The following is a 27,196-nucleotide window of genomic DNA, read 5'->3' as shown; positions in this document are numbered from 1 at the left end:
ATGCAATTGTTTTACTCCCTTCCTTTCTCAATCTTCATGTCTTTATGTTTAGTAATTCCATAGTTGTCGGAGAAAATACTAGGGTTTGTGTTCATTTGCATCTTAGCTTGACTGTTTGATAATGCTTTCCAAACAGGATCATGTCACGTGTGCCCTGGTAGAGAGACTTTGATCTTATGCAATACTCGAGAGAATGGCATCATTCAGAAAATAAAACACTTAGAACCAGGAAAGTGATATAAACTTGGAAAATGTTATAACCCTCATAAATCACATTTACAATGTGTTTGTTTTTAACCTTTATAAAAGAAAACTGTAACACAACACTGCTAAAACTTAACTTACACTCTTTTTCTTTCTTTCTTTCTTTTTTTTTTTGAGACAGAGTCTTGCTCTGTCCCCCAGGCTGGAGTGCAGTGGCGCAATCTTGGTTCACTGCAACCTCTGCCTCCCAGGTTCAAGCAATTCTCCTGCCTCAGCCTCCTGAGTAGCTGGGATTACAGGCACATGCCACCATGCCCAGCTAATTTTTTTGTATTTTTAGTAGAGACGTGGTTTCACCCTGTCGGTCAGACTGGCGTTGAACTCCTGACCTCATGATCCGCCCGCCTTGGCCTCCCAAAGTGCTGGGATTACAGGTATAAGCCACTGCTCTTGGCCAACTTACACTGTTAAAAAGCAATGGAATTAATAAACAATGGAATTAGTCACAGACTAAGAATTCTCATCTTTCTAGAGTTACAGGATTGTAGGGAAACACTCTTGTCTCATCTCATAAGCAATTAATACTTTATGTTTTCTTGCATGGAACATTTCATACCCATTATTGCTGTTAGATAATATTCCGTTAACTTTGTTTTCAAAACTATGCTTCTAGCTTTATATTTATTGAGGTATAACTTAAAGAGAAAATAATATTCAGTTGTACTAATTATTTGGCTATTTGGCAATATTAAACTCAGCTATCTTTGTTTTTTATTTTTCATTGAGAAGGAAACAAGAAACAGACAAGAAGAATTGGACTCATTATGCAGCACACTATGATGCCGCAGTTAACACACTGCAGAAATGCGTTAGAAAATAAGTGGTGGGGAGTCTGGGTGTAAAAGTTTCTTAATGGATTAATTGTACTCATAAAACCAGAGTGCAAAATCTCGAGTCCATTCATTCTGTAGGCTTTCCGGTGAATCGAGTGTACTGGGTGTACCTTCCGGGGGGTCACAGCCTTTACGAGTGCCTATATAGCTACAGATCTCTTCAGAAGCAATTGCGAAGTGCGCCTGCTTGTGTGCTGTTGGTTCCCCTCTAAGGACTAATTGAGGGCACCAAACTCGTTGTCACTTATAATTTAAATAAAAGATTTGAGGACCTATCACTAGAGACTTTTCTGTCAGAGTGGAAAAGAAACAGAGTATCCCTGTGGTATCAATATTGCTATTTTGCTACAAAATGCCTAGTTTTTACACATAAGAAAGATGACATTTTTGACGTAGCTCCTAATTACTTCAGTTTTATATATTATGCTACCTTTGAATGTGAAAACCCTGGAGTCCTACAATTGCCATTAGACTCATTCCTCTAGCAGGTTGCATGTGCTAATGAAGAAAAGAGAAAAACTAATTATATTCTATAAATGACTGTTTATTAGTGAGTCATCCTTCTCTTTTTACCCTTCTAAGATGCCTTTCTGATTGCATCAGGCTGTATACACATTTTGCTTTATTAAAAATTAAAAATATAACCTATAAAGAGGAGGAAGAGAAGTGACACTCTAAGTGCTATGCTGAAACTTAAATATTTCAAAATTTCTTCATGCAAATCTCAATCAAGAAAGAGAGCTAAATAGCCTCATTTTCTCTGTATTGTTTTGCATCTAGTAGCATGGTATTTACTGAACATTGCTCCCTGGTTACCTGTAGTGTATTGAACTACTAAACCAAAGGTTCAATTGCGTTTTCAATGTAAATTTTAAGTACAAAGCAGAATAGAATAGGTTTGTCATCATACGAAAGGCATGAAAAACAGTCACTTATTTGCTCTTTCTTTGCCAAATAACCCTGGATGCTAGAAACAAAGATAATTTATTTTGCTATTTAATATCCCTTGAGTTGTATTTTTATATAATTTCCCCCTATTTCATCAAAGCATCAGTTGCCCCAGAGTGAATCCACAGGTTAAAAAAAAAAAAAAAAAATTGACATTCTGCCCTCTAAAGCAAATTTGTCAACTGCCAATCTTAATTTAGTTTCCAAATGAGTCCCAAGGATCATGTCTGGGTAATGGTTTAAATAAAGGGGGTGATTTTGACACAGCCATCACAGAACATATCAAAGACCAAAAGCACACCAGGGGCTGGGGTGGACTGTGAGGAATTCGACACACTTTTCAGGTAAATTTTGAAACTCTTTCGGGATATAAGGCAGGGTACCCAATCTTTTAGCTTCCCTGGGCCACACTGGAAGAAAAATAATTGTCTTGGGGATCACATAAAATATACTAACACTTACTATAGCTGATGAGCTGAAAACATAAATCACACACAAAAAACTCACAATGTTTAAGAAAGTTTACAAATGTGTGTTGGGCCACACTCAAAGCCGTCCTGGGTTGCATGCAGCTTGCAGGCTGTGGATTGGACAAGCTTGACCAAAGGGGCCACTTAATAGGAAATAATTCTAACGTGGATCAATTATTTCAAGATTTTCAGAAAATTACAGTGGTGTCCATTTTCTAAAATTCAAATATTTCTAAATTTAAAGCCATGGAACTCTTAATGCAAATGTATTCTTGTAATTTTACATGACTCCATAAATAATAAACCTATACAAGCATAGGTTTTTAAAATTGGGGATAGAATAAAAATTACTATCCTAGAATAATTTCCATAGAGTGGGCTTTAGAGACAAACAAGGATGGTAATTGCTTACGTCATGTTCATATTTGCTATTATTTTATTTCCAGCAGGATACTATCTTGGAATGTTATTATCTGTGCTTTTAATTTTTATACTTATGTTCTGCAAACTTTCTCTTCTGAGTTAGTAATATCCTCATTGCTTCAAAGAGAATTAGCATTGTTTTAGTAGGAATGCAAAAAGAAAGAAATGGTTGGTGCTTGATTTTTATTTTATTTTTCAAAAGAGCCTCTCAAAGACCACATCAGAAATAACAGCTTTGAAACCAAAGCTTTTGATTTACGAGAGAATAAAAGGTTGCTGAGAAAGAAATGTTGGATAAGGGAAACTGCACATAGTTTATTTTTTACTAACAGAGTGAAAAGAGAACAGATAAAACCATAAAAGTCAATTTCCAGAGAGAACAGAGTAAGAAGTTGCAGTATTTGGGTAAGGTATGCCTTTGAATGAGTAACAGATCATCTTGTGAAGACGGCTGAGTTTCAAACAACTCTGATTACCTGTTCTCATTGCTCTTTGGGAGGACCTTCTACTAACATTTTATATGCATGGTGCCTACGAATCACCCAGAAGAAATAATGCTAGCTCATGTTCCAAAACTTTGCTGATGCTCAGGGGGACTCTTCTGTTTGGAAGGGCACTCTTTCAATACCCATGAGATTTTTTGAGGCCCACAAAAAAAGAAAATGGGGTTCTTGACATCCACTGGGGAATCTGAAAGAGGTTTTAGGAAAGATGTCAAAGTAAGAAAGTACAAATTAAAGCAGTTCATTCATAGAGTCATAGGAACTGTAGCTGCCATCTAGATCTTATGGAGGGAAAAAACTCAACTCAGTTATGAGAGGAAACAGGAGAACTATGAAATGGTTTAAATTGTTTTAACCACAAGAGTAAGGAAGGCCAACATTTGTGTGGAAATATGCAAGCATAGTTGCAGTTTTCAACCAAAGAATACCCTGAAAATTGAGATCTTTTGCTTCGGAAAATTCACTTATAATGAAAATAAAGAAAAACTAGAGGATGTCTGGATACGTTTTGGAGTCAGATCCACCTTGGAGAAAGGCTTGGGGACATTTCTAAAAGAATTTTACCACACAAAAGCAGCATAATGTAACTTGGGAATTAAAGGAAGAATTTAAGCCTAAATTCTCCTTAGAGCTCTGGGTAATCTATTTGGTTATTTCACTTAATATCTTGGGTGGTATCAGCAGTAAGTGATACATCAGGTGATGAATTTGTTTATGCACAATTATCAAGATGTACTCTAGGATCCCTGATTCAAAGGATGGCCAGAAATCAAGAAATTACCTTGTGTCCTATGTCGAAGTTCCCTGTAATTAAATCCTTACAACTCAAAATATGTTTGATAGGCAAACAAGAATGTCATCACATAGCAGTTAGGGATGAAATAACTTAGGCCTCACTCTAAGAGAATCATAATCTACAGTTAAAAAGATATCAAGCTGATTTATATAATGGTTAGTTTTTTTTGTTTGTTTGTTTTTTTGAGACAGAGTCTTGCTCTTTCACCCAGGCTGGAGTGCAGTGGCGCAATCTCGGCTCACTGCAAGCTCCGCCTCCCGGGTTCACGCCATTCTCCTGCCTCAGCCTCTCCGAGTAGCTGGGACTACAGGCGCCTTAGAGACGGGGTTTCATCGTGGTCTCGATCTCCTGACCTCGTGATCCACCCGCCTCGGCCTCCCAAAGTGCTGGGTTTACAAGCGTGAGCCACCGCGCCCGGCCTATAATGGTTAGTTTTAAAGAGCCCTGATTTGAGGTGGCCTAATGCTGGGATTACTTTCCTTTTGCTTGCTACCACCGCAGAGTGCTGGAATCGACGTGAGAGATGTAGACTGCATTATCCATGCAATAGTGGAGGGGAAGAAAAAGTCCCCAGCAGCTGTATTTGTAGATCTAGACAATTACTGAAGTCCACTCTATTACCATTTGATTTCATTCCAGTGAGCATTGTTCATATGCCTGACATTTTCCTTGATCCTAGGGTTGCATAAAACATGATTCCAACATTGAAGAAGGGATAGTTAAGGAAACATGTAATTAGAATATATTGATAAGAACAACTTGTTGCATTTGTTTTATGATGTATCAAATGGGCTTACTTATAAACACCTAAAATGCTCTTAACTGATTCTATAATTCCTCACTACTGTGTGGTAGCTCAGTGGCATTCTCCTGCATGACGATGATGTGTGGTCTTCTAGCAAATTCAAGTTTAGAAGGAGAGATGGAAATGTAAATACATATTACAATACAGTGTGGGAAAGAATACCATAATTATTTATAAATTTATGGAGAGTTATTCAGCATTTTAAAATTCTTATTACATTTTTTTTTTTTTTTTGAGACAGGGTCTCACTCTGTCACCCAGGCTGGAGTGCAGTGGCACTATCTCAGCTTACTGCAGCCTCTACCTCTTGGGCTTAAGTGATCCTCCCACCTCAGCCTCCTGAGTAGCTGGGAATACAGGTGCGAACCACCATGCCTGGCTAATTTTTTGTATTTTTGGTAGAGATGGGGTTTCACCATGTTGCTGAGGCTGGTCTAGCTCAGGTGATCCACCCACCTCAGCCTCCCAAAGTTCTGGGATTATAGGCATGAGCCACCGTGCCTGGCCTATTATTACATTTTGGTTCAGTAATCTGTCATTTGACAATCACACGTATCCTCAATAAGTAAGGTTATACTGGCCTCAAAAGATGAGATGGGATGCATTTCTGCTGTATTGTTAGAAAGAATTTGTGTATATTGGTAGTACAACATTCCTAAACATTTTTAAGAATTTTTCAGTGAAATCATGTGAACACGAAGTGTTTTTTTTTCTGTCAAAAGGTTTTGATTAATGATGCAATTTATTTAATGGATAAAAAGGTCTTCAGACTTTTAATTTATTTCAAGTTGTGGTCTCCAAAGAATTTGTCTATTTCACCCTGATTGCAAATATATTGGCTTAAACTTGTTCATAATGTACTCTCTCTCCAATCATCTATAGAGTTATTTGTGATATTAGCAAAAGGTGATTTTACTCTTTTTTTCATTTAATCACTATTGATAAGGATCTTCTCAATTTTATAAACACTAAAAAGCAATTTGGCTTTATTGCTTTTTTTCCCCTATTGTATATGCATTGAGTTCTGCTATTGTCCTTGTTATTACAATGTTTTACTTTAGAGAAGTTTCATTTATTGTTCTTTCACTAGCTTCTGGCTATGGAAGTTAAGATCATTGAGTTTTGAGCATTTCTTCTCTTTTAATATCTCCCTTTAAGGTCATTTTTTCCTCTAAGCATTTCTGCAATTTCACACCACCAAGTTTTTCTTTTAGCAATAAATTCATTTTTATTGAGTTCAAAATACTTTCTAAACTCCATTCCAACCTATTAGGTCCATAGGTTTAGAAGTGTATTGTTTAATTTCCACGCAGTTGCAGATTTTCTAGCTTAATTCTATAGATGTCAGACAATACTTGCTGAATAATTGCAAATCATTCTAAAATTTGACTATTCTACATTTTGAATCATTATGTGATTGAATATTCTATATGCCTTTGAAAACTCTTTTGTTTGGTGGAGTGTATTCTATATGTCAATTATATCAAGTTTTTTAACTGTTTTATATAGATATTCTATATCCTTATTGAATTCTCATCTGATTGATGTATCCAGAGAGTAATGTAAAAGTTTCCCACTGTGATTGTAGATATGGCTATTTCTCCTTTTAATTCTATTAATTTTTACTTCATATGCTTTGAAGCTGTATTATTTTATTCAGGTAATGTTGATTTGCAATTTCTCCATTTGGATTTACCTTTTTATCATTATGACATTTCCCCCTTTATCTTTAGTAATATTTCCTGCCTTAAACATTACCTCATCTTATATTAAAATTACTACATCACAAATCTACAAAAATTACATTTGTGTTTATAGGAACAGATTCTACTTGTTCTTAACTTATAATTTAAATCCTATTTAAGGCATATCTCTTATAGACAACAATATATTTGGGTTTTGTGTCTTTATCCAGACCAACAATCTTAGCCTTTTAATTGGAGTATTAGTATATTTACATTTAATATATTTATTGATATATTTAAGATTATAGCACCCATCTTGATATTTTTTTCTTATTGACCCTCTCTGTTGTTGTTAGCATTTCTTCCTTCTTAGCATGGCTTAGGCTAATCAATTATTTTCATTATTTAATTTTTCACCTATACTTAGTTTTTAGGAGTTATGCTGTCTTTTAGTAGTTATTCTAGAAACTACTAGTCTTGAACTATTATAATCTAACATAAATATTACCATTAACATTTCCATAATAATGCTAGAACCTTAGAACACTTTAGCTCCTTTCTACCTTTTGTGTTATTGTTGCCATGCATTTTAGTTTTACAAACATTTAAATCCCCAAATATTTTATTGCTATTGTTTTGTGTTTAACAATGCAACCTGTGTTATTCTTTCTATTATCTTCTTTCCTTCCTAAAATTCCCTTTTTCTCTCTGGGGTGTTTTGTTTCTCATTCTGCCTAAAGACCTACTTTTAGTATTTCCTTCAGTTAAAGTTTGCTAGTAATTATTTATCTTACGTGTTGTTGTTGAAAAATGCTTTCATTTCATCTTAATTGTTGAAGAATATTTTGGCAGGGTAAAGAATTCTAGGTTGGCATTTTAAAGCACTTTAAAGATATCATTCAATTGCCTTCCTGTTGAAAGGTCAACTGTCAGTCTTTTTACTGTTCCTTTGGGTCTTTTATCTTTGGCACCTCTTATAATCTTCTCTTTGATTTAGATTTTTAATGTTTCTATTCATCTATACCTAAATCTGGTTTTCTTGATTACACTTGAAATACTGAAGTATTCTTGAAACTGTGGGTTGATGTTACTAATTAATTTTGGAAAATTCTCTGTCATCTTCACTTCAGATACTGCTTCTATCCAATTCTGTTTTTTTATCCTGGTAATTCAATAATGTGCATATTGAATCTTTTGTTGAACCCATATGTTTTTGACTTTCTTTTCTCCTTTGTTTTTTTTTGGTATTTTTAACCCTTTTCTGTGCTTTAGTTTGGAGAATGTTAATAAATTATTTCTCAAATTCCTTAATCCTCTCTTCTATTCTTTTAAATCTACTATTAAACCTACTTAATGAGTTCTTACTTCTAGATATTATATTTTTAAGTCTTAGAATTTCCATTTGATTCTTTACATAAATTCCAGCTCTCTGGGGGTAAATTATTTCTCTTTCAATGTATTAGTTCCAGTTTTCCCGTTTATTTTCTTTAATATATTGTGTATGTGTTTTTAAAAATCTTTATCAGATAATTAAAATGTATGAATCATCTCTTGTCTATTTCAATTGTGTATCTTCTTCTCTTTCAACCATTACATTCTTTCTTTTAGTATCTGTAATAATTTTCAATTGCCTGATGTCATGCACATAAATAAACTGTAAATGTCTAATATAATGGTGTCTTTATCCTAAGATGTTTCTCTTTTCTCTCAACTAGAGAGATAAAGTGATGGGTAATCAGCTTATTTCAATCAAGAATTGTGCTGAGTTGAGCCTGGATTTAGTTCTGGTCATCTTCAGTCTGTATTTTGTTTGCCCCTGGCTTTTTCTTCAGATCTTTTCACATGAAAGTCTAGTTTATTCTATAGAGTCCTTCCCTGTCTTCACACTAATTTGGCATGGCTGCCGAAAAATTTTCATTATGCATTTACAGAGGTTTTCCATTTATATTTTTAGCCTGGTACAGAATTTGCCTAATGCCTTAACAGAAAAATTGCCTATGTGCCCTAGACCACCTCCCTCAAAGCTATGCTGATTTATACATTTGCCAAAAAATAGCATTCAACAGGCTGTAAAGCCTGAATACTTAGCCTCCTGCCCCAATCAGAAACAACAAATGCACCCAGGGTGTAGCACGTTTACAAAGTTAGCTCATCTTTTGGGAATATAGCTTTTTTTGAGTAGTCATTACTTTAACAGATCTCTGTTGTTTTCAACTTGTTGGTATCTAAAGTTTACAATATACATACACACACAAGTAATAGATACATTATACAAATATATATTTCTTGCTTTATCTCATGGTCAATTTATAAGGATTTTGGTAGTCCACATAAAAAATTCTGGCTGAGCGTGGTGGCTCACGCCTGTAATCCCAACACTTTGGGAGGCCAACGAGGGCAGATCACTTGAGGTCAGGAGTTCCAGACCAGCCTGGCGAACACTGCAAAACCCCATCTCTACTAAAAATACAAAAATTATCCTAGTGTGATGGCACGCACCTGTAAACCCAGCTACTCAGGAGGCTGAGGCAGGAGAATCGCTTGAACCCAGGAGGCGGAGGCTACAGTGAGCTGAGATTGCACCACTGTACTCCAGCCTGAGTGACAGAGTGGGACTCTATCTCAAAAAAATAATAATAATAAAATTCTTTTTCCTTTTTTATTCATTTTTTTCAAAATAAATTTTGCTTTTATCTCTTTTTTCTTCTCTTAGTAGAAAGTGAATTAAAGAAGTTGGATTCTTTGGGGATGATAATAAATCATTTTGGACATTTTGAATTTAAGGTGACAATAGAATTGACCTGACACCAGCAGGAAGTTGGAGATGTGACACATTAACTTAACAACAAGGTCAAGACTGAAGATATAAATCTGGTAGACATATGTGTAAAGATGATAGTTTATGTCAGCAAATGGCATTTTCAAGTAAAAGAATGGAGACAGAGAATAAGAAATGTTCATGAACTCTTTTCCTCACTTTAGGGGTATTAAAAGGAAACAGAAAATAAAACAAAGAAAAATGAATTTAAGAAATGAGGAAATAATCAGTTTAATTCATGAATTATGAAGGAAAACAAGAGAAGGGAGATTGTGACTGACCAAATTCCAACTGGTTGGTTCATTTCTAGATTTGGGAAAGAGTTACATTACACTTAATTATGAATAATAGGTCAAATATCTTTCCCTGCATCATAAGGCAAAAATCTGCTTTGATAGTTGGGAAATAAAAATTTTTCTAATTAGTTTAGGAATAGTTAATTGAAATTTTCTCAGATATATAAATTTTACAGTAAGAAAATCAAAATTTAAAAAATGAACCCAATATATTGTCATCATAATATTTGTTAAATTTTGTCTTAAATCAATTATTACAGGTAGTCTTTGTTTAATAGTAATTGCGCATATATTTTTATCTTATGAAGAAGAGTAAAGGGGAAGAGTTATTTTTTCAAATAAAAAAAGATTACAACATATTTCTTTGCATACCATCTTTTTACATATGAGGTCAGAAAAGCCGATTTTGATACAAGCATTGATTTTATTGAGCAAAAGAATCCAAATATCTGATATCTTTCTAAATGAATTATTCATTTTGTTACAGAAGAAATAAAACTGAGATTGTTGGAACAGTACATTATTCCACATTGCACTTGCATCTGGTTTTAAGGATTTGTTCCCTATAGCCTACAGTATATGACAGGTCTCCTTCCTGTCTCTTACATTCACAAGAGTGCAATTTTATTCCCTAAAGCTTAAATAAGCCATGTTGTTACATGACTTTTTTATATAACAAATTTTTAAATTGACAAGTTACATCTAGATCTCTGAAGCAACTATCAAAATTATTAAAATATGACAGCTTTCTGGGAGTTGCTTCCAAATGTGTTCATTCTGAAACATACATTAGGTATAAATTTCTGTTACTATAGTGAAATCTGAGAGAGATATACCTGCATCCCTAGCCCCAAACGGTTAAATAAAGACAAGTTGGGTTGTTTCAAGTGTACAGTAATCCCTTGATTTATCCTTCACGCTCTATAAGTTTATTGTTTTATTTCTAAAGATAGGCAAATCATTCACTAATGGTGCCCCATACATTATGAATGTAGAAACATATCTGAAAATAGTAATATGATTAGAAAAGTGTAAGTATATAATTTCAGCCTGAGTAATTTATAATTTTATCACATGCAATAAAATATAGGTTTTTACGGACAATCAGAAGACCACTAAGTTTTCTTCCCTTTGTATTACTATTCAAAAAATAATTTAATAAATTTTGTTTTCCCAGGTGATGAACTGAATAGATTAATTACCGTATTATATGTGTTTTCTTTCCTACTGCTATATACTTTCAACTTAAAAATTACTTCAGAACAAATAGCATATCTCTTCTGTGTTGAAAATAACTCAACTCAGTTGATGGCTGAGGTTAGTTCTTATTTCTCTCTATTTGATATATGATCAAGAGAACCACAATTGCTAATAATAATACAACAGGATAATGAGGCTATATGAGGAATTGTCAAAACTATTAATTCAAGAACCCACGTCACATTTGATGCCCAAAGGCAATTTCAAACCGTTACCAGACACTTCAAGTTACAGACTAATTTTTTCTCAGTTTCATTAACAGGACATCTAGGAAAATATCAACCCAGGAAGTTACACACTGCTAAATGCTTTCGGATATTTAGTTTCAACATTAATATCTCATGCATCAGCATTAGCAGAAATAATTATAATTATATGAAATGTGTATGTTTATTTGCTGCTATCATCTTATGTATCATTTTATACTATATTCCCATCATTTTGTTAATTTAACTATGATATAACATTTAAAAGTTTCTCCGGTGGATTATTTTTATTTTTCTTTAGATTTTGTTGACACTGTAATTAAAATATGTTAATTGAAATTTTAATAATAATGTTGGATTTTCATAGAATTTTCAATGAAGAAAATATATTAACTATACCTCTATGTGTACAAAGAAAACGTGATCAAAAGGGTTAGTCCTGTGTATCATATTATCGAAATTAAGTCATTTCAATATGAATGTACACAGTGAGTTGGTTGATTACTATAATTTCTGTTTCACTCATAAGCATATGGCAGATAGTTCATTAGGAAAAGCAGAGAAGACAGCCCAATCAATAGAAAAAGAGGGAATCCTCCCTAACTCATTTTATGAGGCCAGCATCATCCTGATACCAAAGCCTGGCAGAGACACAACAAAAAAAGAGAATGTTAGACCAATATCCCTGATGAACATCGATGCAAAAATCCTCAGTAAAATACAGGCAAACCGAATCCAGCAGCACATCAAAAAGCTTATCCACCATGATCAAGTGGGCTTCATCCCTGGGATGCAAGGCTGGTTCAACATATGCAAATCAATAAATGTAATCCAGCATATAAACAGAACCAATGACAAAAACCACATGATTATCTCAATAGATGCAGAAAAGGCCTTTGACAAAATTCAACAACCCTTCATGCTAAAAACTCTCAATAAATTAGGTATTGATGGGAAGTATCTCAAAATAATAAGAGCTATCTATGACAAACCCACAGCCAATATCATACTGAATGGCCAAAAACTGGAAGCATTCCCTTTGAAAACTGACACAAGACAGGGATGCCCTCTCTCACCACTCCTATTCAGCATAGTGTTGGAAGTTCTGGCCAGGGCAATCAGGCAGGAGAAGGAAATAAAGGGTATTCAATTAGGAAAAGAGGAAGTCAAATTGTCCCTGTTTGCAGATGACATGATTGTATATCTAGAAAACCCCATCGTCTCAGCCCAAAATCTCCTTAAGCTGATAGGCAACTTCAGCAAAGTCTCAGGATACAAAATCAATGTACAAAAATCACAAGCATTCTTATACACCAATAACAGACAGAGAGCCAAATCGTGAATGAACTCCCATTCACAATTGCTTCAAAGAGAATAGAATACCTAGGAATCCAGCTTACAAGGGATGTGAAGGATCTCTTCAAGGAGAACTACAGACCACTGCTCAATGAAATAAAAGAGGATACAAACAAATGGAAAAACATTCCATGCTCATGGGTAGGAAGAATCAATATTGTGGAAATGGCCATACTGCCCAAGATAATTTACAGATTCAATGCCATCCCCATCAAGCTACCAATGACTTTCTTCACAGAATTGGAAAAAGCTACTTTAAAGTTCATATGGAACCGAAAAAGAGCCCGCATTGCCAAGTCAATCCTAACCCAAAAGAACAAAGCTGGAGGCATCACGCTACCTGACTTCAAACTATACTACAAGGCTACAGTAACCAAAACAGCATGGTACTGGTACCAAAACAGAGATATAGACCAATGGAACAGAACAGAGACCTCAGAAATAATGCCACATGTCTACAACTATCTGATCTTTGACAAACCTGACAAAAACAAGCAATGGGGAAAGGATTCCCTATTTAATAAATGGTGCTGGGAAAACTGGCTAGCCATATGTAGAAAGCTGAAACTGGATCCCTTCCTTACACCTTATACAAAAATTAATTCAAGATGGATTAAAGACTTACATGTTAGAACTAAAACCATAAAAACCCTAGAAGAAAACCTAGGCAATACCATTTAGGACATAGGCATGGGCAAGGACTTCATGTCTAAAACACCAAAGTCAATGGCAACAAAAGCCAAAATTGACAAATGGGATCTAATTAAACTAAAGAGCTTCTGCACAGCAAAAGAAACTACCATCAGAGTGAACAGGCAACCTATAGAATGGGAGAAAATTTTTGCAATCTACTCATCTGACAAAGGGCTAATATCCAGAATCTACAATGAATTCAAACAAATTTACAAGAAAAAAACAAACAACCCCATCAAAAAGTGGGCAAAGGATATGAACAGACACTTCGCAAAAGAAGACATTTATGCAGCCAAAAGACATGAAAAAATGCTCATCATCACTGGCCATCAGAGAAATGCAAATCAAAACCACAATGAGATACCATCTCACACCAGTTAGAATAGCCATAATTAAAAAGTCAGGAAACAACAGGTGCTGGAGAGGATGTGGAGAAACAGGAACACTTTTACACTGTCGGTGGGACTGTAAACTAGTTCAACCATTGTGGAAGTCAGTGTGGCGATTCCTCAGGGATCTAGAACTAGAAATACCATTTGACCCAGCCATCCCACTACTGGGTATATACCCAAAGGATTAAAACATGCTGCTATAAAGACACATGCACACGTATGTTTATTGCGGCACTATTCACAATAGCAAAGACTTGGAACCAACCCAAATGTCCAACAACGATAGACTGGATTAAGAAAATGTGGCACCATGTACACCATGGAATACTATGCAGCCATAAAAAAGGATGAGTTCATGTCCTTTGTAGGGACATGGATGAAACTGGAAATCATCATTCTCAGTAAACTATCGCAAGGACAAAAAACCAAACACCGCGTGTTCTCACTCATAGGTGGGATAGCATTAGGAGATATATCTAACGTTAAATGATGAGTTAATGGGTGCAGCACACCAACAGGGCACATGTATACATATGTAACAAACAAATAAAACACACTGCCAACATTAAACTGACACAGTATAGGGATGAAAGTCTGCCTAGGATACATTAGGGTCTGGCAGAATACATGAACCATTTATCTTGTAAGCAATTCTACGTAAATATCATTTTTCTTAATTGAACTTTTGATAAGTATCAATGTAAAAGGTCTTTGAACCAGAGCAAATCCATCTTGAACAGGAGCTGGGTAAAATGAGCCTGAAACCTATGGGGTTGCATTCCCAGATGGCTAGGCATTCTAAGTCACAGGATGAGATAGGAGGTCAGCACAAGATACAGGTCATAATTGGCACATACACACCATGGAATACTATGCAGCCATGAAAAATGATGAGTTCATGTCCTTTGTAGGGACATGGATGAAGCTGGAAACCATCATTCTCGGCAAACTATCACAAGGACAGAAAACCAAACACCACATGTTCTCACTCATAGGTGGGAATTGAACAATGAGAACACATGGACACAGGAAGGGGCACATCACACACCAGGGCCTGTGGTGGGGTGGGGGGAGTGGGGAGGGATAGCATTAGGAGATATACCTAACGTTAAATGATGAGTTAATGGGTGAAGCACACCAACAGGGCACATGTATAAATATGTAACAAACCTGCACATTGTGCACATGTACCCTAAAACTTAAAGTATAATAAAAAAAAAAAAGAAAAGTTCTAAACTCTAATCAGGTAACAAAAATTTACCTTAATGTTTTTACCACGTTTTATTACCTCTTACCAATATCCATTATGAAGCCATCACTTATTTACAAAAGATTTCATGGAAATGAATACATCTCTTTCACATATATAAAGCCCACAGAATGTCAACCCTGATTCTTTTTCACAAATTTCTCCCTCAGCCTCAAACTCACTGATCCATTCATAGGGTAGACACATTCAAACTGTTTTTTTTTTTTGGTAGATTGAGAAAAACAACGGTTTACATTCTTTTAGTATTATCAGAAGTTTCATATGTATCATTTTTGAGTTTCTATCTTTCTGTATATTTTTCCATTACCATTGCTTCCTTCTGGCACTGTATTACTTGAAGAATGTGAGGCAGTTGCAATGACTAAAGAATTAAATGGTATAAATACACCTTTTTTCAAACCCTTTGAACACGAAAGAGAGGAAAAACCCAGTATAGATAACTATATAACTTTGCCCTTTATGGTTTATTTTTTAGATTATTTGTTAAAAAGGTATTTATTAAATTTTCATGTGCTCTGCAGAGCCCAGCCTTGGTTTATTGGATGAGAAGAAAATAAAATATTATTAACTGTTTCATTGCCAAGGGATAGTCATTATCTGCCCATGTACATTGGAAGAATTCTTAGTGCCCTCACTGTGGTTTCAATGCCTGTGTCCGAGGTCATGAAATCACCAGCTTTATTCATGCCTGCAGTCATCATGTGGAGCAGTGAGCACAATTACAGAACATTTGTGCAGCCAGCTTTGCTCAAATCTCTTTCTCTCTTTTCTTAATATTAAACAAATTATCTGATCAGCTGGATCATTTTACTCAGGCAATATGTCTGAACACCTGCCTTACAATTTTTAAGGTGATTATTTAAAATTGAAAATATCATTAAAAGTCATTCTACTGTGGAATTTCCTTGAAGAAAGTGGATTATAGAGTAGCAGAGATGTATAAATTGGGCAAGGAATTCAAATCCTTGGAAAAGCGTGTCTGCTTTTCTTACGCTGAGGCGAATGTGAGTTTTAAGCAGCAATCTGGTGTGGGTCCCTCCTAGAGCCACCAAACAATTTATTTTCATTGGTCACGGCACCTTCCTGAAAAGACTGCCTGCTAACCAGAGTGTGGGGAACGATGCCCTGCAAAAAACACAGAAATGGCATCCTCTAGGGAGATTTTGCCAGCCACAGTGAGGACTTGCCCACATTCTGATCATAAAATTACACATCCAAGAAGCTTTGGTTCTCTCTCATATCATGATGTCATCCTCTTATTTGATCCTTCATCTTTTGTCATTGAATAAAAACAAATCAAGATGATTTTTCCTTGATATAAAGCCACATACCACAGTTAAGTAATAAACAAACATCACATGCCGAGTGCTTTGTGAAATTCCTGCATGTAAGATCATAAATGTGTATTACCATTCTCTTCTCTCTCCTCCCAAAATATATAGCTTGACAAGGCAAAGATAGTTCCTGAGGAATTTGCTTTAAAAAAAACATTTCTTTAGCTCTCTTGGTCTTTTAAAGCACGCAAGTTATCTCTGGGTTTTAAAAATATCAACATGTTTGCAGGGTCCTTCTGCTCTAATACAGGGTAAGTAAAAGAACATTTTACAATTTTTATGTTTTAAAGTTCTAAATATGAGGAAGTACATACAAGTTTGAAACTCTCTCAAGAGTCAGAATTTGCTACTACCTTGAAGGGATTACCTCATTTGACTTATTTGCTGTTAATTGCATTCTAACAGAAGGATGATGGTTTTCGAGATCTAAAGCCTACGCTATTTGCGTAGTAAGGGCATCCATGTGAAAAATATAGTAGCAAGATGCACACATACAGAGCACAAAAAAACAAAATGAAAAAAGCAAGTATTTAGTTTTCCTAGCCTATTTAGAATAAAGGGTTTATTTTATTCATTTCTATAACATACCCCTCTAGTAACAATTTCATTCAACCAAAGCCCATTAACTGTTTAAACTATTGCATTGTTATTTAACATCAATAAGGAAAATGTTTAGCAGAGTAATAAGCAAACTAAGTGATTTCAGAAATCTTCAAGATTTTTTTTCTCTGAAAAAAATTCACATTTTGCTTCAGAAATCTCTCAGTGGTTAATGTTTTAAAGTGCACTGCCTGGTCACTATAATAATCAACAGTTCACGTTAGTTTTGCTTAAGAAAAAGTACATTTTTGTGACTCACCAGACATATTTTTGATGATAAAAACGCAGAAATATAAATCAAGACACCTTTCAATTTACTTTCATTGAGGTGCATCTAAGCAAGCAGAACAGGATGAGACTCTGCCTTACTTAGGAAGAGACTTGTTAACACCCTACTGATGACTCAGGCAAATTAGAGGTAAATTACCTTTGAGAGGTCCCCAGCCTCCAAATAGAAGCAGATAACAAACACATTCCACGTAACCCAGAGGACTAGCCAGACAGCATACTGTAGAGAAGCAAGAGAGAAATAACATATAATTAATTTGGAATCAGTTGAGTATGATTCAAATAAAACTTGAACTTTCACACACCCAAATATAAGATTAGTGGGAAAGGTTAGATACTGCTTCTCTCTAAGGAACAGGATTGGATGTACGTTTATCTCTGTTGAGGTTTTTTTTTTCCTTCTTTCCTTTTTTTTTTTTTTTTCATGACAAAGTCTCACTCTGTCGCCCAGGCTGGAGTATGATGATCTCGGCTCACTGTAAGCTCTTCCTCTCAGGTTGAAGTGATTCTTCACCCTCAGCCTCCTGAATAGCTGGGACTACAGGTGTGCCCCACCATGCCCAGCTAATTTTTGTATTTTTAGTAGGGATGGGGTTTTGCCATGTTGGCCAGGCTGGACTGTTGAGTTTTGTTTTTTTTTCTTACTGTTACGGACTCTTAGGATTACAACTCAAACCTGCTTAAGGATAAATTTTTAGGTTTTAAGACAAAAAAAATAGTAATCCACATTCCTGTTTTAAAAGTGAATAATTATAGTTTTTAGACATCTAAAAACTTCAATGCTCTAACATACATGTCTGATACAACCCACCAAAAGAAGACTCACACTTTCCCTAGCAAAACCATGTAGGACAAAGTCCCCGTGTAGGACAATGATTAACCTTTCCCCAAGTTCTCAAGGATAATCTTCAAATCAGTCTTTCTGCCTCTGTCCCATTCTAAGCAGTTTTCTCTCTTTGGTGTCTCCTTTTCATTTCTCCATTCACCTTCTTATTTTATCATTTCACTATCTCCCATTACGGTGGCCATCTAACTAGTGTCCCTAAATTTATTCTATTTTCTCTTTGGTGTACCTTCTATAATGATGATAGATTTTCTTACTAAGATACAGTTCTGATCAGTCAGTCAGTTAAAACATATGAAGCATCCAGAAGGCAACATGCTAGCAAGACACCGAGAATACAAAGGCCAGTGATGAATTCCTCCTGAACTCAAATCAAATGAGAGTGACAGACTTTTTAAAAATAGATCATTATTATACAAGAATCATAAAAATATATAAAGTCTGAGCACAAGACAGGAAAATGAGAGGAGTACATAACCTATCCTGGGAAAAAGAGTCTGCAAAGCTTAACAAAAGAGGTTAAGAAACATCTTCCAGAAGAAATGAATCAAGCTTAAAATGAATGGACTTAAAAGCATGGGGGGTTGGAAGGGCTTTCACGGGAGGGTCCAGTAAACAAAGGAAAGAGCAGGTGTGGATTTTGAAAAAGTGAAACGAGGATATCATGTCACTTCCCTTCTAAACAAATGCCAATGGCTCCCATCCTTTCTAGGTGAGTTCCAACATCTTTAATTTATGCTTCAAGAACCTCCATGATCATGATCATGATCTTGCACCTGTTACCTTTTGAGCCTTGTGTTTCAGTTGATCTCTGGAGTCATCCTTGATTCCAGACACATATATTATTTGCTGTTCCATGTAGATGGAAAGTTATTTCCCACCTCTGTGCCTCTTTATTTTTTGAGACGGAGTCTCGCTCTGTCGCCCAGGCTGGAGTGCAGTGGCGCGATCTCGGCTCACTGCAAGCTCCGCCTCCCGGGTTCACGCCAGTCTCCTGCCTCAGCCTCCCGAGTAACTGGGACTACAGGCGCCCGCCACTACGCCTGGCTAATTTTTTTGTATTTTTAGTAGAGACGGGGTTTCACCGTGTTAGCCAGGATGGTCTCGATCTCCTGACCTCGTGATCCGCCCGTCTCGGCCTCCCAAAGTGCTGGGATTACAGGCTTGAGCCACTGTGCCCGGCCCGTGCCTCTTTGTATATTATCACTGTATTCTTGAATACTTTTACTTTCTCTTCTTACCACCTATCATTTTTTGAAAAGGTTAATTCAAATATCACCTCCCTCATGATGCCAAACCAGAATTGGCTGAGCCCTGCTTAGTGCTGCAACAAACTTTGTTTCTCCTAATTTCATATGAAATGTCTTATATCTGATTATTTGCATATTTTCTCCAATGCACAGTGGTAAGCTCCTTAAAATACTACTTCTTAATTTTTGTTTATATTCCTAGGTTCCTTAGTACTTTGCACAAAATAGTTATTAAGACAATATTCTGTAAGTCAATGAATAAGTAGCAAGATGGAGAAAAACATTATTTTCAGATTCAGAACCCATTCTTCCCTCTCAGACCCGGTTTTTATTAGATTACTATGATCATTCATGTAGTATGAGGAGTGAGAGCTCTACGTGAGGAGTTTATGTAACAATAAATGATAACTCAACTGTTTTCTAAAGGAGTTGGTTTCATCTAACTGCTTAATGTGTGCGTTGCTCAATAGAGTATAATGTTAGGGGAAACTAAATGATCCAAGACAAAATATGGAATTTGAGAAGCTCTGTGAGTTGAGGGCTGGGTCTAGAGACAGAATTAGGGGCAGGCTGTAGCAAGAGAGGAACTTCAGTTATAGAACAGAGATCTAAGGAGACATTTAAGTTTGTTTCAATGACTTAAGTGATTAAAAGAGATAGAGAATGCATGACTGATTATAATGTTTTATCATGTCCTTTGTGCACAATGACATATTTTCCCCATATTATTTATAATGGAGAGCTAAATAAACACCATTTACTAAAAGTCAAAGTAGCAGGATACTAAGACTTCAGCAATGGCTGATGAGCTAATGAAAGACACTGTATTACACATATCAAATTCTCCTGAAAATCTGTCGTCAGCAAGCATTCTTTCCAATATAGTATTCAAAAATGTCAATGCTGAAGCTTTTTAATTTCATAACTAAAATTATATTTTATGCTTATTAAATGCTAACCATGTTTATCTGTATTCACATGGTATATATGGAATAGTCACTACTTCAGTATTATATGTTGAAAATATAATAAAAATTTGGAATCTTCATTTATACTTAGTTACTTACATTTATGTGTATGTATAAATGTAAATTATACCTAGTTTGGTTAAAAATCAAGCTGAAACATTTATGGTTTAGCCACCAAAATTAATAATTTTATGGAAGCATATGAAAGGTAATGGATTACATGCAAATAAATAGCATATAGAGAATGAGAACACAGAACCTAACGTCTGGCTCTGTCACTTGGACATTCTTTGGCTATCTTTAAGTGATATGACCCATTACAATTAAGTTTACTTAAATATAAAATAGGCTTCTTAGTAGCAGCAAATTCCATGGCTTGTATGAGAATGGAATGATCAACTGTTTAAAAGTACACAATACTTGAATTTTCACTATATGTTCTCATTTTATGTTGATGATTATGTTACATCATCATCTCTTCTTGTTAAAATAATAAGCAGAAGGGTCGGGCACGGTGGCTCAGGCCTGTAATCCCAGCACTTTGGGAGGCCGAGGTGGGTGGATCACCTGAGGTCAGCAGTTTGAGAACAGTGGGCCAATGTGGCAAAACCCTATCTCTACTAAAAATACAAAATTAGCCAGGCATGGTGGCGGACGCCTGTAATCCCAGCTACTAGGGAGGCTGAGGCAAGAGAATCACTTGAACCCGGGAGGCAGAGGTTGCAGTGAGCCAAGATCGCGCCACTGCACTCCAGCCTGGGTGACAGAGCAAGACTTCATCTCAAAATAAATGAATGAATAAATAAGTAAATAAATAAATAAATAAAATAGCCGTAATCCTCAAAGATTTATTTATTAGGATATTACAAAATATACTTCCCACATGATTTCTTTTTCTTTTCTTTTGTTTTGTTTTGTTTTGTTTTGGTTTGGTTTGGTTTTTTTGAGACGGGATCTCACTCTGCCACCCCGGCTGGAAGCCAGTGGCCTTGGATCACTGCAGCCTCAACTACACTGGTTCAGTTAATCCTTCCACTTCAGCCTCTTGGGTAGCTGGAACTACAGGCATGCACCACCATGACTGGCTAATTTGTTGTATTTTTTGTAGAGACAGAGTTTCACCATGTTGGTCTCAAACTCCTGGGCTCAAGCTATCTGCCTGCCTCAGCCTCTCAAACTTCTCATATTAACTGATATAAAACATTGTTCCATCATATTGAACTTGCAAACTAGACTTGTTTACTTAGTGCAACATATTATTCACTAGATTAAGGGTTTTTGATATATTGACGCCATTGTGTATAGACAAATGCTATTTCATGAAACCAACCTTCATTTGGTCTAAAATAAGAATTTATTATTTCTAACTTAGCGCAACACATAATTATAAAGCATTTTCTATATCTCGTTTTATGAGTTGCTTTTTTAAAAATATTTTTATTTATTTATTTACTTTTTAGAGAAGGCATCTCACTCTGTTGCTGAGGCTGGAGTGCAGTGGTGCTATCATAGCTCACTGCAGCCTTGAATTCCTGGACTCCAGTGATCCTCCTGCCTCAGCCTCTTGAATAGCTAGGACTACAGGCATGTGCCACCATGGCCAGCTATGAGTTGCCTCTTGACAGTATTCATTGGCAATTACTTTGGAGTAGAATATAATTTTTTATCCTCTTAATTCAGAAGGATATGTACATAAAGAATATAGCAAATGTTCCTTTCATATCCTTGCATTTACTTTCATTATTTTCACTTAGTTGTATATTTCATTACAATCCAGTTAGTCTCACAATGCACTATACTTCATTATAGATTTACCGAAAACAATGATCACTGTCACTGGTGCAACCCCTTTAATGAACATAGAAATCCACACTAGTGTTACAGAGGGTAATTGCTACTTGTGCATCACTATCCAAAGGCAGGACTTTATCTAATTTATCTCATTTAACTTTCCTCATTAATTTTCTCTCATTTATCTTTCTTATATCTCCTATCTTACTCCTCTTATTTTCTTTTTTTTATTCTTTTCTACATTTTTTTTCTCATTTTAGTAGCTGGCACTTATCTATATCAAATATCCTGTAATTGGATTTTGCCTAGTTGCCTAAACATTGATGAAGATTTTGTACTGCCTTGTAATTTGGCCTATGATTTTTGTCAATAAACCCTGCTCTTAAAATTACTCAGCATAGTTATTTAAGAGTATAAAGATCAGTACAAACTTCTTCCCGGTTGCTACAGCTAGTTGATGTGATATAATTGACAATCATGCAGTTTGAATATAATTGGAAAAGATGTTCTGCCCTGGAGAGATGACCTAATATAACAACAAAGTATCACAATTGCTAGATACCACCTAACTTGTAGTTTTCTGCTATAAAACTAATTTTGTTTTAGCCTCATTTTTTCTTGTGAAGAAAATCTTATATTTTATGTTTCAGACAGAAACTTTGAGATATTGTCTGTGATGAGAGAAAAATTCTATTGTATGATAAAATTCACTTTTAAGAATTGATTTTGGAAGCACCAGGTGAACCATCTGAGAGATTAACTGAACTTGAGAATCCAGTGAAATGATTAAAACTATCAGCTAAAAAAAGTAATTGAATCATCATGGCTTCCCTATGGTATTTGTGGCTCCAATGATGAAATCAAATTAGCTATATAACATAAAAATTAGTTAAGGCTGTTAACCATGGAAGGCCAAAATATTGGTCAGGCTCAGAGACATGGCCCTATTATATGTCATGGGTTATATGATAATTAGAAAGGTAGACCAAGGTAGTATAAGACTAAGAACTTAATTAGAAAAGGAGGTGAGTCATGAATCAGTTCACATTTATTAAATACCAGCTGGATGCAAGTGACTGCAACAGAAGCTACAGGGAAATATTACGGGATATAACTGAGTAACTCTTCTATTATTATTTATATGTATTAATGATTGGCAATTAATGCAATCTATAGGAATGTTTTTAGGTATGATTGTTTCTACTAGGATGCAAAACTATTATCAGCTCATCAATATCACAGATATCATGCTGCTGATTTTAATGTAATAATGAGGCAGCCAAGTAAAAGGGGGTCCCTGGAGAATACCCAACCGGCCTGCGCACTTGGAGGATGGGGTGGAGCCTCAGGAAGTTCCTGCCTTTTGCAGGGGGGAGCAGGCTGGCTCTCCTCTTCTGTGCGGTAACCTGGGATTCAATCTGTGAGGGGGTAAACCGGCTAACAGGACTCTCTTGCTTTGCTGAGGGTTCCTGTTTCCCTTTTTTTCCTTCGCACCCAATAAACCCTGCCCTACTCACCCTACAATATGTCCACATGCCTAAATTATCCTGGTCCTCTAACAAGAACCCGGTTTTTTCCTACAACAATAATATAAACAGTTCTGATAAACTGCGATAGAAGCATTCCTAAGGAACATTGTATTAACAAATCTTGTCTTAAAAACAACTTCTGGGCAGGCATGGTGGCTCATTCTTGTAACCCCAGTACTTTGGGAGGCTGAAGTGGGCAGATCCTGAGCCCAGGAGTTCAAGACCAGCTTAGGCAATAGGATGAAACCCCATCCCTACAAAAACTACAAAAAATGTGCTGGGTATGGTGGCGTGTTCCTGTAATCCCAGCTACTCAGGAGGCTGAGGTGGGATCTCTTGAACCCAGGAGGTGGAGGTTGCAGTGAGCCAAGATCATGCCACTGTGCTCCAGTCTGGGTGACAGAGCAAGACCCTGTCTCGAAAATAAAAGAAAAAACAACAAAAAAAGACTTGTTTAAGCAAGAAAAAGGTTTAGAATTTTTAACAATTAGGTGTTTTAATATTAACAATAAAGGCGTTTTTTTTGTTTGTTTGTTTGTTTGTTTGTTTTGAGACAGAGTCTCATTCTGTCACCCAGGCTGGAGTGCAGTGGTGCAATCTTGGCTCACTGCAAGCTCCGCCTTCCAGGTTCACGCCATTCTCCTGCCTCAGCCTCCTGAGTAGCTGGGACTACAGGCACCCACCACCACGCCTGGCTAATTTTTTTCTTTTGTATTTTTAGTAGAGACGGGGTTTCACCATGTTAGCCAGGATGGTCTCGATCTCTTGACCTCATGATCTGCCTGCCTCGGCCTCCCAAAGTGCTGGGATTACAGGCATGAGCCACTGTGCCTGGCCAAGGTGTTTTAATAGATATAAATGTATACTCATAAAACAAACATCCCTGGTCAAAATAGTAGGACAATATTTACCGTTTGCACAAAGTTAATTATATTTTCAGCTTAGTTTTCTCATCTCCAATTGCAGTAGCATTTAATCTGCTTAGGCATTCTGACCACTGTCTTATTCTTTTCCTATTGTTATGATAAACGAAGAGCAAAAGTCGCCCAAATAAAGCAACTTATTTCCTTTAGGACCAATGCCAGTCTACGTTATGATGTAAATCCTGTGCTCTAATTCACGAATCCTGTTACATCTAAATCAAGCTATATAAACCTGTCCCTTAAGAAAAATACCTACATAAAAACACACTATTATTATAACTTCTAGTTTGTCAGGGATAAAGGTTCTGATAAGGTTATCAGCCAGAGTGTGACAGAAATCCAATTCTAATCATAGATTTTCTGCAGATCATAGAGGATGTCAGATTTCTACCTTCTCATTTTTTATCAGTGCTGCTGTCATATGATCAAGCTTTCTTGTGAATTTATATTTGCATAGATGTTTTAATGATTAAGTTTAATTCATTTTAAAATGAGATTTATTGTTTTCCCCCTTTATAGAAATTTCTTATTGTAGAAAATATTTAAAATTTTGAGCATCAAAAAGGGAAATTGAGAAAATGCCATATTTAATGTAATCATCTGTATCATTTTAGTGTACAGGTTTCCATTCTTTTTCCTATGAATATATGGTTTAATATGTGTTTAAATGAAATGGGAATCTTGCTCTATATTCTGTTACCTGATTTTTTTCAGTTGATTAAAAAGTCTCACTAAGTATTCCATAACATATGTGTCAGTTCAATCATGCACTGTGAGTTATTCAACTACTATTATTTATTTCAATATTACTTAGCTTTTTGTAATTTTCTTGCTTATATTCTGATCAATTCCTAGAAATTTCCATTTTGCAAAAAAAGGTTTAGTTTAGTAAGACATATAAACTCTTTTGGAAATTATGCCTGAAAATATTTTGCTTAAACACTATTCTTAAGACAGACTATCAATGTTAGAACATCCAACAGGCATTATTTTAATGAACGTATAAACATGACTTTTAAGTTTTATGAAACTCCAAATAAAAACAGTATCCCAAAGGTATTCCATTTTCTTGAAGTAAAAAGTGAAAAATAATTCCCTTTGATTGAAAAAATAATACTCATTCAGCATGAAAACACCTGTATATGATTAATTGCTTGCCTTTACTGGTGCAAAACATTTCATGCCAAGATATTTACATTCCTATAGTCCTAAGGCTGGGAGCATGCCACTGAAGGGTCTTTAAACACCTACAATTATAAATTAAGTTATATAGAAACATTACCCTGCATGTATGTAAATAAATTAGAAATTTGAACGTCAACAGAACATAAAAACTAGTGAAAAATACCAAACTATACTTTTACATGCTTATCCTTAGCAAGCTAACACAGGAACAGAACATCAAATACAGCATGTTCTCACCTATAAGTGGGAGCTAAATGATGAGAACTTATGAATACAAAGAAGGGAACAACAGGCACTGGGGTCTACTTGGTGGGGGAGAGGGTGGGAGGAGGGAGAGGAGCAGAAAAAATAACTATTGGGTACTGGGCTTAATACCTAGGTGATGAAATGATATGTACAACAAACCCCCATGACACAAGTTTATCTATTAAGAAGCCTTCACGTGTACCCATGAACCTAAAATGAAAGCTAAAAAAAGAAAAGGCCTAGGCACGAGTTTTTTTTTTAAATAATCATATAGTGATTTTTGTTCATGTATATTTGTCCTTATAACAAGGCTTTAAGATGTAGATGTGTAATTCATAGATCTCAAAATGATGAATAATAAGAAAATAATCTCCAGCAAACTGTTGAAAACAGCAACTTCTGTCTCATTGTCACATATTCATCACTACTTGTTTTCAGAAGTGGCATCAAAAAATAAACTTAATTTTGGCCAGTCAGCAAATAATATGAGTCATATTTATTGATCTATTTGGCTTTAGAAGTCTCAGTTTTAGAATTCTAATAAAAGGGGCTTTCCCTATGTTGAAGTTTCTTGGATTAGCCCAATAACACTAAAAAATAAAATAAAATAAAATTGTCTCTGGTTCTGATTACCTAGGTATTGAAAGAACATAGTCAAGATGTATTATAATACAGTTTTTAAAAAATTAGGATCATGTAAATTTGAAGATTTTCATATAATACATCTGATACTATCTTTATTCTATTGCTTTAAGGCCCTCTTCCTGGCCTCCCCCGACCTTCCACACACACGATAGTAGGCTGGGAAATGGCCCTCTCAAAGATATTCACATGCTAATCCCTAGGACCTGTGAATGTTACTATTATAGCAAAAAATAAATAAATATCTAAAAGGTCTTTGCAGATGTGATTAAGTTAAAGATTTTGAGATGAAGAGATTATTTTGGATTATCTGGGTAGGTCCAATGTAATCACCTGTATCCTTATGAGAAGGAGGTTGATGGCTATTTCACACACAAAAATAAATTGATGATGAGGATAGAGCAGGAGGGGGTTGAAGTTGTGGACATAAAGACTGGACTAATGTGGCCACAAACCAGGTAATCCCACAGCTAACAGAACCTGGAAGAGGCAAGGATCGAATAATCCCCCAGAGACTCTGAAGTCTCTGATTTCTGCTCATTGCTATAGATTTCAAACTTGTGGACCCCAGAGGAATA

At 35.6% G+C, this 27,196-nt stretch overlaps 1 protein-coding gene across 3 annotated transcripts in view; it reads right to left on the bottom strand.

Moving 5' to 3' along the window:
• Nucleotides 1-27,196, bottom strand: part of NKAIN2 (sodium/potassium transporting ATPase interacting 2) — a 1,036,186-nt gene that overhangs the window by 460,299 nt on the left and 548,691 nt on the right. For all 3 annotated transcript variants that reach the window (XR_004029344.1, XM_003255655.3, XM_003255653.4), the window contains exon 3: nt 17,380-17,460. Coding sequence is in view for 2 of the 3 variants with exons in the window: in XM_003255655.3 (XP_003255703.1) it covers nt 17,380-17,460 (81 nt within the window). In the remaining variant the exon portion in view is untranslated. The remainder of the gene's footprint in view (nt 1-17,379; nt 17,461-27,196) is intronic.

The sequence above is a fragment of the Nomascus leucogenys genome, chromosome 3, assembly GCF_006542625.1.
Source record: "Nomascus leucogenys isolate Asia chromosome 3, Asia_NLE_v1, whole genome shotgun sequence".
Classification (NCBI taxonomy): domain Eukaryota; kingdom Metazoa; phylum Chordata; class Mammalia; order Primates; family Hylobatidae; genus Nomascus; species Nomascus leucogenys.
Note: the sequence above shows the minus strand (reverse complement) of the source record. Positions and strands in the feature narration are given on the sequence as shown.